At 36.1% G+C, this 18,113-nt stretch overlaps 1 protein-coding gene across 3 annotated transcripts in view; it reads left to right on the top strand.

The window, feature by feature from the left end:
- Positions 1–6,382: 6,382 nt before the first annotated feature.
- The window catches only part of nipblb (NIPBL cohesin loading factor b), a 33,607-nt gene continuing 21,876 nt past the window's right edge, over positions 6,383–18,113 (top strand). The window contains exons 1-2 of one of the 3 annotated variants that reach the window (XM_083569463.1): positions 6,383–6,779; positions 15,569–15,715. In XM_083569463.1, the coding sequence (XP_083425589.1) occupies positions 15,652–15,715 (64 nt within the window). In that variant the 5' untranslated portion in view covers positions 6,383–6,779; positions 15,569–15,651. Of the gene's footprint in view, positions 6,780–15,565; positions 15,716–18,113 lie in introns of all 3 variants that reach the window. The other 2 variants (XM_083569462.1, XM_083569464.1) reach the window with 2 other exon arrangements.

Below are 18,113 nucleotides of genomic sequence, written 5' to 3'. Positions count from 1 at the left end.
AAGGAAAGATGGTGTTGTATGTATTCGTGCATGTGTGTGTGTGTGTGTGTGTGTGTGTGTGTGTGTGTGTGTGTGTGTGTGTGTGTGTGTGTGTATTTTATATATACAGTGGGTACGGAAAGTATTCAGACCCCCTTAAATTTTTCACTCTTTTTTATTTTGCAGCCATTTGCTAAAATCATTTAAGTTCATTTCTTTTCCTCATTAATGTACACATAGCGCCCCATACTGACAGAAAAACACAGAATTGTTGACACTGTTGCAGATTTATTAAAAAAGAAAAACTGAAATATCACATGGTTCTAAGTATTCAGACCCTTTGCTCAGTATTTAGTAGAAGCCCCCTTTTGATCTAATACAGCCAGGAGTCTTTTTGGGAAAGATGCAACAAGTCTTTCACACCTGGATTTGGGGATCCTCTGCCATTCCTCCTTGCAGATCCTCTCCAGTTCTGTCAGGTTGGACGGTAAACGTTGGTGGACAGCTATTTTTAGGTCTCTCCAGAGATGCTCAATTGGGTTTAAGTCAGGGCTCTGGCTGGGCCATTTAAGAACAGTCACAGAGTTGTTGTGAAGCCACTCCTTCGTTATTTTAGCTGTGTGCTTAGGGTCATTGTCTTGTTGGAAGGTAAACCTTCAGCCCAGTCTGAGGTCCAAAGCACTCTGGAGAAGGTTTTCGTCCAGGATATCCCTGTCCTTGGCCGCATTCATCTTTCCCTTGATTGCAACCAGTCGTCCTGTCCCTGAAGCTGAAAAACACCCACACAGCATGATGCTGCCACCACCATGCTTCACTGTTGAGACTGTATTGGACAAGGGATGAGCAGTGCCTGGTTTTCTCCACACATACTGCTTAGAATTAAGGCCAAAAAGTTCTATCTTGGTCTCATCAGCCCAGAGAATCTTATTTCTCACCATCTTGGAGAACTCAAATGAAGGTGTAGAACCATCTCAAGGATGATCAGAAGAAATGGAGAGCACCTGAGTTAAATATATGAGTGTCACAGCAAAGGGTCTGAATACTTAGGACCATGTGATATTTCAGTTTTTCTTTTTTAATAAATCTGCAAAAAGGTCAACAATTCTGTGTTTTTCTGTCAGTATGGGGAGCTGTGTGTACATTCATGAGGAAAAGAAATGAACTTAAATGATTTTAGCAAATGGCTGCAATATAACAAAAAGTGAAAAATTTAAGGGGGTCTGAATACTTTCCGTACCCACTATATATATATATATATATATATATATATATATATATATATATATATATATATATATATATATATATATATATATATATAATAAAAAACTAATTTAAGGAATCATATGAGAACTTGTTCAACAAAAAAACTGCTGTGAAGGATTACCCATAAAGAAATTGCTCAAATGAACAACAAGGAATAACAATGAAAATATAAATGGGTCACAAAAAACAAAATGTAACACAAAACAGGACTACACAAAACTAACTGGGGCATGACATAAAGTGAACCTCTGTAGGTATTTTCCAACTTATTTCCTAGCATACTATGTATTAAACACATTTACAGACATTATAAGTCTTATAAGCTAATTAGGGTTCAGTCCTGGTCCATGCTCTTTTTTTGTATAATTATGGTTCTCCAAAGCACAAAGGTTGAGTTCAGTTGTGACTGGTTGTGATGCTGTATACAATTTGTGATTTAAAATCTTTCATTCCACAGACTAACTTTTATATGAATGTATTTTTTTTTTTACATCTAGCCAGAATGGCTGTGATTTTATTATTTGTTTTATTTACAATGTTTTGGAGATTGAGAGTATTATCAATTACTAACATGATTTTTGTTGTTGAACCTATTATACAGTAATACTTTCATTGTCAGCAAACAACTCAGCACTCTGTCATATTTATTGGGATTAAATTACAGATCAGTCATTCGTACCTTCTGAGAGATTTTTTTTTTTTTCAAAAGCAGGATCAGACAAAAAAGAAACGTCTACATTCTCTTGTTCCTTCACAAAAACCTATAAAAAAGAAAGTAACTATAAAATAAATATAGAAACACGACCTGACCGTTTGAACGTTTTTTTGACAAAAAAGTTGTCATAGGATTATATTTTGTTAGTTTGATTAATTTGTTTGATTAATCATGGTTTTGAAGACATTTTGATTTTACAAATAAATGTAAAAAAAAAAGGTCCAGCCGATTGAGGTCTATGTAATATTTATAATCATGGCTTTTAAAAATATCGCGTGAGTATCGATATCGATGATACTGGTCCTGAAATTACTTGGTATTAGATTGAAAAGAAAATAGTTCCGAGTATATCCGAGTTGCGGTATACAAAACCGAAAGTTGGCTTTTACTGCCTCTTTGTGGACAATCTGAGCAATGACAGTCAATTCATATTACATAAAGGATGACCGCCTACCAACACTTTAATCCCATAATAAATAATAAAGCATTAAATATTTATGCACATAGCAGAAATTCTATTGAAAATCTATTGATATCAAGACATTTTGTTAATAATGTTACACTGCATTATTCTCCAGAGAGGATCTTGTGTACTGAAAGTGTTTTACCAACTACTCTTTGTTGTACTGTGTTATATTTGCTGCTGCAGAAGTACAAATTGGGAATCACAATATTTTTAATGAGTCCTCTTGCCTTTAAACAGAATTATGTGACAACCACAAATCTGATAAAAGAAGCCAGTCATATCCAAAACATAAATAAATGCATAAATCTGTGCATTCTCTGCAAATCTGCTGAAATTCTCAGCAAATCTGCTGAAACTTTAACTTTAACAAAGCAGAAATCCCACATGGTCTCCACAGTGAAGCATGATGGTGGTAGTACCATGTTATGGATATGCAGTTTATCTGGAGATGTTGGGAAACAGGTCAGGGTTAAGGGCGAATTTGATGGAACAAAATCCAATAAGAAAACTTTTTTTTTTAACTCTGCACAAGATTATGATGTTGTGAGACTATTTACTTAAAATGGTTATATTTTGCAGTAGATTCTTGTAGCAGTTATCATGCCATGAATTCATCAGGCTCATCTGCTATTTGTGTTTGTTTGTTCCACAGTGTTGACTTACATTTTTCTTCATACACTTGGTTGCCTTACATTTAAAACATTTAAGTTCTCACATTAAAAAATACAATTTCTCTAGATTATTAAACTTATTGCATGAACTGGGTTTTTTTTTGTTTGTTTGTTTTTGTTTTTTGCCACTATCAAAATGTAGCTCCAGTGTAACAAAATTTAGTTTCAATTGAACTTAAATTAAATAAGTAAAATATCTTGAAATAAGTTTAATAATCTATAATAATAATAATCACCATCATCATAACTAATCATAATAATGAAAAAATAATAACGATTTGGCACCTTAGTTGTCTCTTTTTTTTAAAAGTCTGCATATCTACATAACCAAGAACTTATGCAATGAACATTTCACACATTTTAGTCAAACTGTTACCATTTGGATGTTTACAAACTTTTACCATTACCATTAGGAGGTTTAGGTTAGCATTAAAACTTTTTATCACATAAATCATAATAGAGTTGTGAGTGAATGGCTTTCTTTTAGTTATGCTTGAAATATAATTATGTATAATCGTATTGTCCGTATTTTTTTATGGAAATGTTAATGTGGGTAATAGGTATGACGTGTACCACGTGAAAATGAACCTGAGAAAGTGCAAAATATTATTTATCAAAGTAAAGAACCCATACACTAACAAATAATTTAACATTTGTAGTAATTGTTTGTTTAGATAGTGTAACTTGGTGCGCACTGTGTATTTGTGATGTGTGCTGCACTTGCTGTTTTTGTGTGTGCACCTTCAGATGTCTACCGCAAGAGGGAGGTCGCGAGCTGTTTACAAACTAAATTCAAATTAATGCTTTACCAACATATTTAAAAGTTCTAAACATTTATTATTAATATTATATACTTTTAGAATGATTGTTATTGCTATACATGTTTATATTATAATACTTTTCTATAACAAATTGCATGAGGGTTTTCATTTTAAAAAGAAACACTTAAAGCTATGTGTATTTTTAAATGAATCATTTTTCCTGTTTTAATAAATATTTTAGAAGGATTTCATTGAAATAAATCAAAATAGTGGTGGTGTTTAACTACTACTATTACTTTTACTACTACTACTACTTCTACTACTATTACAATTACTACTACTACTATTAGTATTACTACTACTAATAATAATAATCATCATTATCAGGTAAATTTCACTTAAAATTAAACAGAAATTGTAAATATAAAAGTATCACAGGTTTGAGAAAGCTAATACATTTTTGATAATGACTTGTACAAAAACTGCATTCATCATGTGTATTATTATTATTATTATTATTATTATCATTATTATTATTGTTATTATTTTTTATTGTGAATATTCTAATTATTAGTATTTAAACAGAAAATACAGCTGGTGTTTTTTTACATTTTTAACAAAAGTGTTCAAATCCATATTATAGCAGGTTTGTTAATAAAATGTTTAATAATAATGTTACAAAAAATGATATAGAATTAACATAGAGAAATAAACACATAATTCTAATCCTGGTTACATAGTGGGTTTTACAGAAGCACAGACCATGTGTGAATAGTTAAGCGAAGCGTCACTGGAGGAGTGGATTTGCAAAAATCTAATAAAAATCTGTCATAAATGAGATACATGCATTTTGTCAGAATGCAGAGATTTTTTTTTTGCAAACCATTACAGGTAAAGTGTTGGCACGTGTGTCAATTTCTGGGTAAATATAAAAGCAAGTGAAATTGAATAAAGTTATAGTGTTTCACAACAAGTTGTAGTTTGCTACATTTTTAGTTAGACTTTTACTAAACTGACCTAAGTGACCTAAAGCAGAGTTTGTTAAAGTAACACGATACTTGATATAGCAACATTTATATGAATAATCCTAAATACTTCTATGTAGAAAAATTTGACCGGAAAAATTTAAAACACGAAAAATGCATAGATTCAATTTTACATTAGTGACAGAATTTTTTTTTTTAAATCTCTAAAAAGACCTTAAGCTCAAACTGGATACTGAGACATTTCTGAGTCCCTCTTGACAAAAAGCATCTTCAAAATCAATGAAGGTAAAATAATATGATAACTTGAAATATTTATTTTTGCCAGTAGATATGCTTAATCTCAAGATTGGCAATCTCAAATCCTGAACCACACATCTTTAAAATCAAACATGTTAGCAATTTACGCCAATTGACTGAAACAAAGTTGAGCAAACTGGACATTATGTATTTTAGAGAGTATTAAATATTAGTGTTGAACAGTATAGCAATTTTACTGCCATTTTTCCCATACATAGTGGGTGTCATGATATTTTGGTTTGTGTTGGCTGTGTAGTGAGTCTGACCTTTTTAGTGTTGATTCATCTCTTTTTTTTAACTTGATACTTCATAAAAGAAAACAGAAAATAATTTTTAATCTACATAAACATAGAAATGACACAAAATGCCATTAAATTGTGATTAATTCTTTATCAATTTTATGCTTGGAAAAAAAAATAATTGCTTAAGTACTTGAATACTAAAAAGTCATCACTATTTTATTTATTTATTATTATTATTTTAACATAGCAGTGGGATCTTATAATTTCTCACTATATCACATGGATTGAGATTTTTCATCACATGAGAGATTTGTAGTAGAGGTGTAAGATTTCTGGTTCATCTGCAGTGCTAGTTTCCCTCTACACTTGATTTATAGTTCAATAATAAGACAGATTTCACCGCTAAGGTCTTAAACAAAATCTATGCTTAGGTATACTTGGAACAGACATGCATCTCTGTGCATTTGTGCGTTTGCAAAAAAAAAAAAAAAAAAAAAAAAAAAAAAAAGTAAAACACCATTAAAAAAAAAAACTAAAAAAAATACAATAAAAAATTAAAGCAATATTTTATTTTAAAGTTAATTAATTAGAACTCATAAAAATATGAACAGCTGCATGAGGCATGACATTTATTGTAGACGTCCAGATATAAAGGGGAAAAAACCCTCATGAACCTGTATGTGTAAAGTTACCCTGCTAGGACAACTTTGGCACTGAAAAGGGAAAAGGATTGTTCATTGGTTTGTTACCAATAACGATTCTTTCAAGACTACTGTAGAATTAGTAGTAGGAAAGAAAGCGTGCAGGAAAAAAAACAGCGGAAGTAGATATGGCCGGATCCCAAATCGCTCCTTACTCCCTATACATACGCACTAAGTCTGTGAGATAATAATGGCGGTCAGTGAGCACTCTTGTGTCCAAAATGAAGTCGTTTGGGATTCGGCCTGAGTCGCTGCTGGTCGGTTTGGCGCCGGTGGAGGGAGTCATTCCCGCAGCGGTACTTCCGGTCGGCATTTTGTTCTGCCAGAGAGAGAGGGGGGGAGAGTCTGAGTGGATCTCTTTTATCACCGCGTCAATAGTCTTTCGGGGTTTTTTTTTTTTCCGCCGCTAAATATTTCCCTGAAATCGCTTGGAAATTTACAGCCATTTTCAATCCTCGCTGGAGTGTGAAACCGAGCAAAAATCCACCGGTTGAAAGGAATGTTGTTTACCTCCCTCAAGTCTTCATGTTTGCAGTGAGAAGGAAGAAGAACGAACCCTCCCGACCCGGATTATTGTTGTTATATTACTCGGAGTAGCTGCAAAGAGCGACACAGGAACGGAGAGGGGAGCTCAGAGAGGCTGATCCGAACCGTTTTACTACCATTTCTTTTTGTGAATCGCCCCAAGTCCTGAGGTAAATAACCCACCGCACTCATCACTTCATTTACCCGTGGTCGATCAAAGAGAATAGCACGAAATACCCGATAACATATCCGGGGCCGCGGCGAAACTTCAATGTTATCCATCGCTCCCTCGGATTGGTTTAGCTCGAGCTAAGCTAGCTCCTTCCCGTTCTCCGCGCCGCGCCGTTGCCTTGCGCGGCCGATACGCGGCGACGGGGCCACGGGCAAGTGACCTTAGGCGAGTCCGCGGTTCGCGGTTTTGTTAGCTAGCTACAAGGCCACGCTGGTCAAATGGATGCAAAAATGCCCAGATTCGACCCCTTGGCTGGACTCGGTTTTGACTCGGACCCGTTTTAAAGTGCGCGGCGAAAAAAGACTAACTTTAGCTCATGATCATAGCTGGCGAAAGGACTGCTTCTAAACGAGAACAAGAAAAGGCCTGGCTAGCTGGTAGTTAGCCTAGCCAGTTAGCACTGTTTACACTGACTCGCCTACAGAGCTAGCTGGCAAATCGGCTGCTTTAGGCTCAGTAGGCGAGTCGCTGTGAACTCTCTGCAGCCGTCATTTAAGTTTGCAGCCTGCACATTTGGCAAGTTGGCTGAATTTTCGGAATGGTAATTTTGCTTTCAGGTTTGCTTTCTGCCCAGCACCAGGCAGGTAAAACACAAGTGTGTTTGCTTCGACTTCCTAATCAACACACTGTACATTTGAATGATCCCTTGGTCCTTTAACACCTGAAGAGTTACATCGCTTTCAACAGGTCAGACCAGTGTTCAGGACCAGGGCAGCAGACAGAAAACATACAGGAGACTCTAAAATCACAAGCGATAAAACAACCCCAGTGAAATCAATCAGAGTTTATACTTAATATCTGCAAGTCCTAGAAAGCAAACACACTCTTTCTAAGTATTTCCTGTCATGCAGCAGGATAAAAAACCAAAAACAAACATATACAATGTGTGATCATTACATTTCCCTAATTTTTACCTCACTGGTCACTGTAGTCGGTGATCAATTACCTATAGTGTGCAATAGAAGCAAATCGGACACTCAATGACGTCCATGTCACATTTTTGTGCAACTTTAGAAACTTTTCTAATGAGCAAGCTTCAGATTATCACCAGATATGAATTTTAAGCGCGTTTCTGAAATTCTTTGTAGGTGTCCATAACGTTTCACTTAAACTCCCAGAAAATGTTAATATAATATTGAATACATGAATATAATATTGAATACATAAACAAGACCTAATTTAAAAGCATATGAGCCTACATTTGTCTTTTGTTTATTCTTTTTTTTTATAAAACGGACAATTTCGGAGTACAGTAAACTTTTGCAGTTGCCACACTGTGGCATAATTTCGGTGAAACTTGTTCTCGTTAGCTTTAGCATACAATGCGAATCGGAAATAAACAAAAATAATCATGTGTGTATATGTGTATATGTGTATATATATATATATATATATATATATATATATATATATATATATATATATATATATATATATATAAAACATATCAGGGTTAAAGTTGCCTCCCGGAAACGGAGCTCAAATTTGACGTTCAGGGAATTGATTTGATTCTGAATAAAGTTGTGGGTAATTTTATTCAGTTGTATCCCAGAATGATACATTAATAAATAGGAGCGCTGTGTAGCTGACTACCTTCAAGCCTCTGTTATTAGCCTGAGAGCCGCTGACTGACTGCTAACTGACGAGCTTTTACCTGTAAACCTGTAATTGACCTCATAAGTGTAATTATCATTTACGAAAAGGTAATTAGTCCGTATTCTGTTGTCGCATGTTCAGGTTCAAGTAATGGCTAATATAAAACATTGTACAGGTAACCTGGCGCCGTTTGTTACAGGATTGACGCTAGCGGAAATCATAGTTTAGTTAGTTAGTATCATGTTGTTACTAATAAAAGCTGGTTAATTGGTTTAAAAAACGCTTTCCTCGAAAGCTACTCAATGCTAACGGTGTAAACAGAAATCTTTGAAACACCTATTTGACTAAGTGTTTTGTGGTGTTTGTACGTTGCTAGCAGGATGACTAGCTGGCTAGTTGTAGAGGAATGCAAAGTTATTTTCACATTAAATCAAGCTCTTGCGTTGTGGGTTTTTTTTTTTTTTTTTTTGAGATATTTGTCAAAGTGGCAATAGTTTATTTTAATAATAATTTATAATGTAAATTTCAGAATTGTGCAAATGATATAAGTGTATCTTCCCCGCGCTCCAAGTCGAGGGTTGACCCTTCATCATGATTTTTACAGTCCGTGCTCATTTCTGTGAAGAATGAATGGACACAGCAATGGCGCGACACATCGTGCAAAGTTGGGACACTGCTGCTGTGTTTCTGCCCTCCGAATAACGAAGTAGACTTGTATTTTGCCAGAAAGGCGATATTTGTCGTATGCGATGTGTGGAGCCGCTGAGCCGCTTACATTATGATGCTAACACAGAAAACTAGCAAGCAGGAACACAGGACCTATAAACTCAGGCTTGAGTCTGAGCTTTGAGCTTTGTGAATGTGTTCAGTTTGCTTAGATTCTCTCTCTCTCTCTCTCTCTCTCTCTCTCTCTCTCTCTCTCTCTCTCTCTCTCTCTCTCTCTGACTGACAGACACACACACACACACACAGGTAGGGCGTGATGTGAAATCCTGATATGTAAATGTGCTGATGATGTGTTTCCCAGTGACCGTATGACTGTCTCTCTTTTTGTCTGTCTCCCTCTTTCTGTCCTCTCTCTGTTGATCTTATTCTCTCTCTCTTTCTGTTGATCTCATGCCCTCCGTGTCTCTGTCCATCTCTTTCTTTCGGTCTCACTCATATTTTCTGTATATTTCTGTCTCTCTCTCTCTGTCTTTCTCTCTCTCTGTTGGGCTCTCTTTCTGTCTGTCTTACTCTCTTCATATGTCTCAGTCCCCCCTTCCACCTGTCTCTCTTTCTGCTGGTCTCACTCCCTCTGGTCTTTCTGCCTCTGGCTGTCTCTCTCCCCCTGTCTCTCTTTCTCTCAATCTTCTCTTTGTGTGTCATACCCCCCCTCCCCTCATTCTGTCCCTATTTTCTGTCTCTCCTTCAATCAGTCTTTTGCTCCTTTTTACTGTTCTCCTCTCTCTGTGTCTCTCTCATACTCTATTTGTATGTCTCTCACACTTTCTATGTTTTAACTTGTCTCCCCTCTCTCTCTCTCTCTCTCTCTCTCTCTCTCTCTCTCTCTCTCTCTCTCTCTCTCACTGCCTGTCTCTCTCTCTCTCTCTCTTTTCCCCCCCTCTCCCTACTCTTTCTCAGGCTCTGTGTCTTGCTGTCTTTACTCTATCTGCTAATCCTTTGTGCGTGTTGCGCTTCTCCCTCCCACTCGGAGCAGTGTGGTCCTGCTGGAGGTCGCTGTGGGGGGCGTTATCTGTAATTCGAGATCTCTTGTTTATTTATTTGATCTCCACCCCTTAAAGCAATAGATTCATGAATGAGCGTGATCTGGCCATACTGTTGCAGTTTGAATGGTTGTGACTTTTCATTGGTTCTCTTTCTACTCTTAAATAGTGACTTCACATTTTATTGATGATTTATTAAATAAAAGGAAACACTTTTTAAAGAAAACAAAACCTGCAACATTCCTGAGAGACTGAAATACCTATTCAGCTTATCTTCTTTTGCTGCAAATTCCATTTTGCCAAAATATTAAGCAAAAGTTAATAGCAAGCCTTGGACTATATCGAAATGAAACAGATCTGTACTTGTATGATCATTCTGATTACGTAATGTACTCTCTGTGCCCTTTCAGAAAAAAAAGGTATTGAAGCGTGCATGTTCTTGTTTGTGCAGTCTCATGAAATCTGCATCTTTTGTACCTTTGCTGTGTCTTTTATAGTATTCCTCTTCGGTAACCTGCACAACCAGAGTCTTAATGGTAGACAAATTAACATTTAGTACCCATACACGCATGGCAAGGTAAAAGATACCTTATAAAGGCACAAAAGATGTACAGCGACAAGGAGAAGAACATTTATTTCTGAGAGTGTGGATTATGGCATACTGTCAGGTGCACAGTTAGGTACTTAGGAATTAATTTGCGTGCAAAAAAAAATCTAAAATTTGCACACTAAAATTGTCATGAGATTTCAAATGTTATTTCTATCCATAATAACTTGGCTAATGACAGGTTGTGATTTCTACTACTCATACAAAATGAGAAAATCATAGACCCTCAGGCTATGCTTCACAGACCCCACTTTGAAAAGCCTGGCTTTTCAGGAACAACCTGAATTCCAGGATGTTAAAAGGCGAAACGCTGCAACAGGACAACAAAACTGAATAAAAGTCAGCAGACAGGATATTTTTCCATGGCCAGCTCAGCCTTCAGACTTTATTAGAAGATGACAGTTCATGACATTTTGTTCACTTTTAAAAAGATATGTCAAAGATTGGCCAGGCATTCTGGTACTGTTCGAACAGATGTGTTGGACAGTAAGTGGTATATATAAGGAGAGGTTAAAGGCAGATTTATGTAAAAATCAGATGAGTAAAAATATATTTTCAGACCAGCCAACCTTAACGTGTTTTGCGTAGGTTCACATTTTAAACTTCGAGTACGCTGCTATGCGTTATCACTGAAAATAATGCAAAAAAAGTTATTAAAAAGAGCAGACAAGCCAATCAGCATACCAAACTTGAATGACTGGATGGTGTTTTACGTACTCGGATAACTAACAACCCTGCCCCTTTCTCCAGCTTGTAGTGTCCAGTAAATTTAGACTTTTAGTTGATTTAATAGAAATTAAGTTTTATTAGTGTAGTAGTAGTAATTATAATTCAATTCAAGTCAAGTCAAGAGGCTTTTATTGTCATTTCTACTATACACAGTGGTACACAGTACACAGTAAAAACGAGACAACGTTCCTCCGGAACCCTGGTGCTACACTAAACAACAACAAACAAAACAATATAGAGCTACAACACAAGCTACATAAAGTGCATCGAGTGCAACCTAGTGCAAACAGTGCAGACAGACGACACAAGACAAGACACAAAACCCAATACAGTGCCGACCAGTAAACCTACTGTATACTTGATTATACAGTACTGTACAAGAAGACTGTAAAAACTATACAAACTAAAAACTATACCCCAGAAGTGAGTATAAACGGAACATTGTAGTGCAAAAAATACAGCAGCAGTCAAAGGTGCAAAAAACAGCACGTAAACAGTATAATACAGTGATAAATGATGATAGATGATAAATAATTATTACTAATGCCGCAGAAAATTGTCTTAAACAGCATGTTATCAGCCAAAAGGCTTAATATTTGGACTGGTTGTTAGAAAGTGATAAATTTTGTCATGTTTCCACGTGTGCTGATCAGGGAAGATGTTTTTGGGTTAATAATAACCACTTCCAATCAAACTACAGACTAGAGTGGAGCAGCAGGTAAAACACACACACACACACACACACACACACACACACACACACACACACACACACACACACACACACACACACACACACACAGAGACAGATCTGTGAAAAGGGCCATCATTAGATTTGTTGTTTCAGCAATGGTACAATGACCATACAGAATTATTTCTCAGTCTCTTAAGTAGAATGTAGAAAAATACAGGAAATTTTGTATGCGGTATTGGAACAGAAAACAGCTTCTATAGGTAAATATTTAGTGTGACCATGAGCAATTACAGGAACCTGGTTCTTATAAATCTAAGTGGAATGGAATCCTAATCAAAGTCATTGCTAACACCTGTATCTGTCCTACTATTGTATGTCCAAATGCTTGCTGTGAAAAAGATCTATTACGTTAGGATTTTGCAAGCATTACTTACACATACACATGTTGCATGAGTTTATTTCATTGGAGCTTGCTAATAAGACTGACTTTCATTCACATCGTTCCATTTCAAATGCCAAAAGTCACACAATTTGACAGAAAATGAAACTTTTGCATTTGTAGGGTCACTGTCTCAGAGAAATCTGCAAACAAACTGGATACTCAGATATAGTATTCAAGCTAATTTGAAGAGTCAAAAGAGGCCAGGAAAAAAAAAGAACTGGATGGCCAAGAAAACTTTTAAAATCTCATGAGAGGTTTCTGACAGTTTTGTTTGAGAGACTGGAATAAGTCATCAGCATCTGTCAGCTTCATTGGGATGCCAAGTTAACATATACACATATATTGTATCGATTATACAGTACAGTACTGTAATTGCTCTGTTTTGCCAAGTTATGTGCTGAAATCTGGTAAATTAACAAATTGTGTAGGGCTGCAGCTATAAATTATTTTAGAAATCGAGTATTCCACGGATTATTATCGATTATTCCATCGATTAATTTAGCATTCTTCTGATTATTCCATCGATTAGTCGAGTAATTGGATAAGAAGTACGTTTTCTTTATTAAAGAGAAATACTAAATATATAAGAAAAAACAGGACGTCTCTTAAAATTAGCAGCTAATTTGTTTCCTTTTTAGGAAAAAAACATTTTTTTTGGTTGAAATTGCATGTACATATATATGTGAAAACTAAACGCATTTAGTGCATTTATTTGGCATATTACAAAATGCAAATATCAAAATAAATAAATTTTTTTAAATACATTTCAAAATCTCTCTTTTTATAAAAGAAAAAAGAAGAAAAATTCAACACACTGTAAGGTGTAAGATTTAAAATAATCCCAAACTTTGGAAACTTTCGGTCATTTTCCTTTGGCCTGAAGCTGTTTTCTCCCTGTTCCTCTATTGTTCTTTCTGCAGCGTGTTCTGTGTAAGTTTAGCAGGTGGTACGTGTAACACAATGTTCTGTGTGTTGTTAAATGGGCTAAATGAAGCATCTAGGCAAATAATAAGAATCACAAATTACCTGTATTTGGAAGGGGAACAGGGTGGAAAACGTAGATATGATGAAGCTCACATAGAGTGAAAGATCAGTGAAAAATAATATTGTGGAATGATGACATTTTGGGACCAATCATTGACAATATGAGTGTGCTTGTGGCTTTTAGTAAAACATGGTGGAGGGTCTGTCCTGTTTTGGGGATGCATTTCTTCCGGTTGTTTTGGTGATATTTGATTCCTGAAAATTACAGACAGGTTTTTAATTCAACTTTATAATGATTCTAAATACTGACTTTTGCCTGAAGAAGCCATTTGTTTAGAAAATTGTTGTTTTTTTGTATTATTAATTTTCTGTACATATTTTCTGTTTGTATTTTAATGCACCTCAAACAGCAAAGCTGGTTTGTGTAGTATATAGAACATATATCTCAATAAAGTTGTTCAAAATAGATTTTGGCAAAAAATGTCTAAAGTAAAACATCTAACACATGGTTATATTTTCAGTTCAAGCTTAATAGCTTTATTGCACTGTTATGCCCGTTGAATTGAAATTTTTTTTATATCTTTAAAAACAACAGCTTATATTACTTGTTTAAATAAGTTGTCGTTGTTAGAAAGGTTTACCCAGAGTGTCATCATTTCTCTTCAAATATGTTGTGAAGCATCGTGGCATGTAAGCAGAGTGTGATTGACACCTGTAATGTGACATGACGCTGGAGTCATATCTGCAGACAGCTTTCACATCGTGAAGATGGTTGAGCGCTGGTGCAGTGTTGGGGGTGCAGATGAAACCTATCTGACATGGCACCATTGCTCATTAGTGCATGATGCACACTTAACACCTGTGTCCCGCTTTCCCTGCTGTATTATGAGCATAGAGTTATTTTCTTGATGCTTGCGAAGTGTCGTGTGATGTGCGGTTTCTTACGTAGGAAAAGTATGTCACTCAGTAGCCCAGAGTTTACCATTGCTTCGACTGCAAATTAAATGCGTAACGACTCAGATGTAAATAGACAAATGTTTTGTGATGTGCTCTAACCAAGCTTGCAGTCAATGCAAGTTAAGCAGGTCTGGATGGTAATTTCGACTGTGATGCACCAATGAACCGATCTATTCCGTATTTAGGTTTTCGAAATTGTTTTGCGTGCAGCGGTGGGCGATATGACACAAAAGGCATTGTGATTAAACAAGTTCATTTCCTTGTACCATTCACGCTGGTTCAGCAAAATTATATGTTTATAGACTCTCTGCCTTGATGCCTTCTTACTGTGAGAATTCGATATGTTATTAAGACAGCTGAATCATGACTGGGCCTCGATGCTTTAAGGTTAAGTGCCAGACAAGAAACTGAAATGCAGGAATGGTTTTGCCAGGTCTCTTTACTTCACTTCGACCTAGTTTGTATATCATTGCCTGTTTTATGGTTCACTGATCGTTGTGAATATCACTGCTCTGGGACAGATTTTTACAGTGCTCCTCGCCGAGAAGCTGTTGAATTACTTGGCATCAAAAGAATTTTCATATTAGGGACTTTATCTCTCTCTCTTTCCCTTTTCTCAGAAGTTCTCTTGTGTATTGAGATGTCTATATTTTTGAGCAATGTATTATTGGGAAACAATTTAGACATCTGAAGTCTTCTGACATAACGAATGCTGATGGTTGTAACTGGGATTTTCAATCTTGCAGCTTAGTTTGTAGTTATGATCAACTACACACTGTTTCTGTAAACCTCCTGCTCTGTAAGTGGTTTCTGGTGTGTTTTTAATTTTTTTTTATAGGATGACCCCCAATGGAAGGTTTATAATCTCTTTTAATGTGAATGGATGAGGTATCGAGTCCTCCTCAATCGCTCTTGTGACACTTTTTTGAATGAGGGAAATGATAAGATAATTGATGGTGTTTGCTGTCTTTGCTTATGATGCTGTTTTTTTGTTTTTTTTCCCTCTCAGCAGAAGGGAGATGTGAAGGCTGGTCGGAGAGCAGCGACATTGAGCATCCTGCACATCGACACGACCCCCCCACCCCCATCTTCAGCATGAATGGGGATATGCCTCATGTTCCCATTACCACTCTTGCTGGGATTGCTAGCCTCACTGACTGTAAGTATCACACACTCTTCAGGGGAAAACTGTCTCGTATCTTACATTGGATTTTTTACTCAATCCTGCACATGCTCTCGGTGCATGCATCTCAGAATGGATTCATTTTAACACTCAACTTCCTTCTCTTGGATCCTGTTGCTTTGGGTACTAAATATGTATTCAAACCCGAACATAAAACAAGGATCTTCTGATCCTTTTTGTTGTTAGAGCTTGAGAGTTGAGACTAGGAGAAGGCACCAGTTATTCGCAGCCATGTATAAAGCTGTTTCAGTTTAATTTAGTCTCATATGCTACCGCTGGTGAAATACACGCTGGCTGTAATGTGGAGGTGTGCCCTTATGCCGTCCATGCCAGGGAATTCCAGAGGGAATGCATTTGGCCTCAGTGTTGCAGAGACAGTGCCGACTTGCTGGCACGAATGGAGGGATCGCTTCATTCTTGCTTTCTTTCTCATAAAAGACAGAAAGAGTCAGTTTTAGCATCTCACTACTATCATGCTGTGAGACTCTCAGCAGTTGTAGACAAAAAGAAAACAAAATGATGTATTGCACACCTTGAGGTGTTAGTTGGAGAATCGTTAGTAGTGAATTCAAGGTGATTAATCGTGGGTTAAACGGAAAATGCATGGAAAATATTGTACTTGTTTTTTTTCTTTCTATTTATTTTAGATTTTTTTGTTTGCTTATGACATGTGATGCTCTTTTGAGTGATATTTTGTTGTAATCGTTTGTTCATTTTTTAATTCATTTACATTTGTTTATCCATATCATTATTTTATTTTTGCTTTCTTAAAAACACGTGAACATTATGCTTACAATCCCCTCTAAACTGGTATCTTGTGAATTAATTGCCCATGACCCATTGACCAACCAATCACATTGTTTATTTAGTGCTGAAGAAACGTGCTGTTAATAAGCTGCTTTGAGACAATGTTCGTTGTTAAAAGCTATTAAAAAAAAGCTATTACGCTATACAAATGAAAAAGGAATTGAATAGAATATTAACATTTGTGTTAGAAGCCTCAGATTTCAAAGCCAGTCTTTACACAGCATTCCATGATGGTGCAAATGTACGAAGCCTCATTACGATGGAAAATGGTTCAGGAAATTTGGAGGTGTAAGCTCAGGGTCTAAAGTTGTCCACTGATAACTTAAAACTTGTTCAGGGACAAAACGGACTTAAACAGCCATGCAGAACTGCTCATTATACACACCATTCTATGAATTGACATGAATTGACTTCTCCTGCTTGTCAGCAATCTGCAGTTTTTTTTTCTTTCTTTTTTTTTCATAAAGTTGACAAGATTCCAGTGGTAGTGTTAAATATTTCTCCGTCGCGTTTACGTTTTAGACTTGTGAATTTGTGAACTTGATGTTAATTCGTAAGAACCTCATTACGAGTAACATTCTTTCAAGTCTTGCTGGATGTGTAGCACCGCAAAAGACATCACATACATCATAGTTTATTTTAGGCTTGTTCTTGTTTCATCATCTTTTTTTTTTTTCCTTTTTCTTTTTTCTTTTTGTGGCAGTCTGCGTAGAATTATTTTCTCTGCCTCCCAGTTCACTATTGAGCTCGGGTTACTGTCTGTGTGGAGTTTCACATGTTCTCTCAATTTCTGTGTGGGTGTCCTCTGGGTTTCCAACTACCTAAAAAAAAAAATGCCGATTTGCTAGTCTAAATTGCTTTTGTGTGTGAATGAGTGTAATATTGTTTACTGAAGATGGTTCAATGAATCATTGCTGTCATTCTTAAAAAGCTGATTGATGAGTTGTTGTTGTTATTATTATTTTTATTATTATTATTATAAGTCCCTCTTTGTTTTCACACTAGCAAGCAACATTCTCTCATTTTGTAACTATTCACATGTAACAGTACCAAACGATACAAAGGTAAAGGAAGAGGGTGTCTAAATTAAGATGGGGGTATATCAGATGAATGAAAAAAGAGATTGTGATAAATCTATACAATCGGATTCTATGAGGTGGATTCTATGTATAAAGAGGACACCTTACACTTCACATTCAACTCGCTCAAGATAGAAGAATTGCAGCTGTTTCATATTTATTTTGATTGTGCTACATTTACAACAAACACCGCATGAAAGTGTGTAAATTCTGCAGTAGATTTTAGATATTTATACTCCCATAACAGGTCAGAAATGAAATATTTTAAAAATCCTGGACTGTGCAATTGCACAGTTGGAAATGTCTGTTAGAACCGTTAGTGGAATAAAAGTGATGAGGTCCTGCAGAAGCCCAGCTTCTCTTTTCCGTCATTTATTTTTGAAGTCATTGTCAACTGTGTTTTAACACAAGCAGTTAGCCAAGCATCTTTTGCTGTTTTCCAATTCATCGGTGTGTTTCAAGTGAACGAATATCACCGTGAACTGCAG

The sequence above is a fragment of the Silurus aristotelis genome (assembly GCF_946808225.1).
Source record: "Silurus aristotelis genome assembly, chromosome: 18".
Taxonomy (NCBI): Eukaryota; Metazoa; Chordata; class Actinopteri; order Siluriformes; family Siluridae; genus Silurus; species Silurus aristotelis.
Note: the sequence above shows the minus strand (reverse complement) of the source record. Positions and strands in the feature narration are given on the sequence as shown.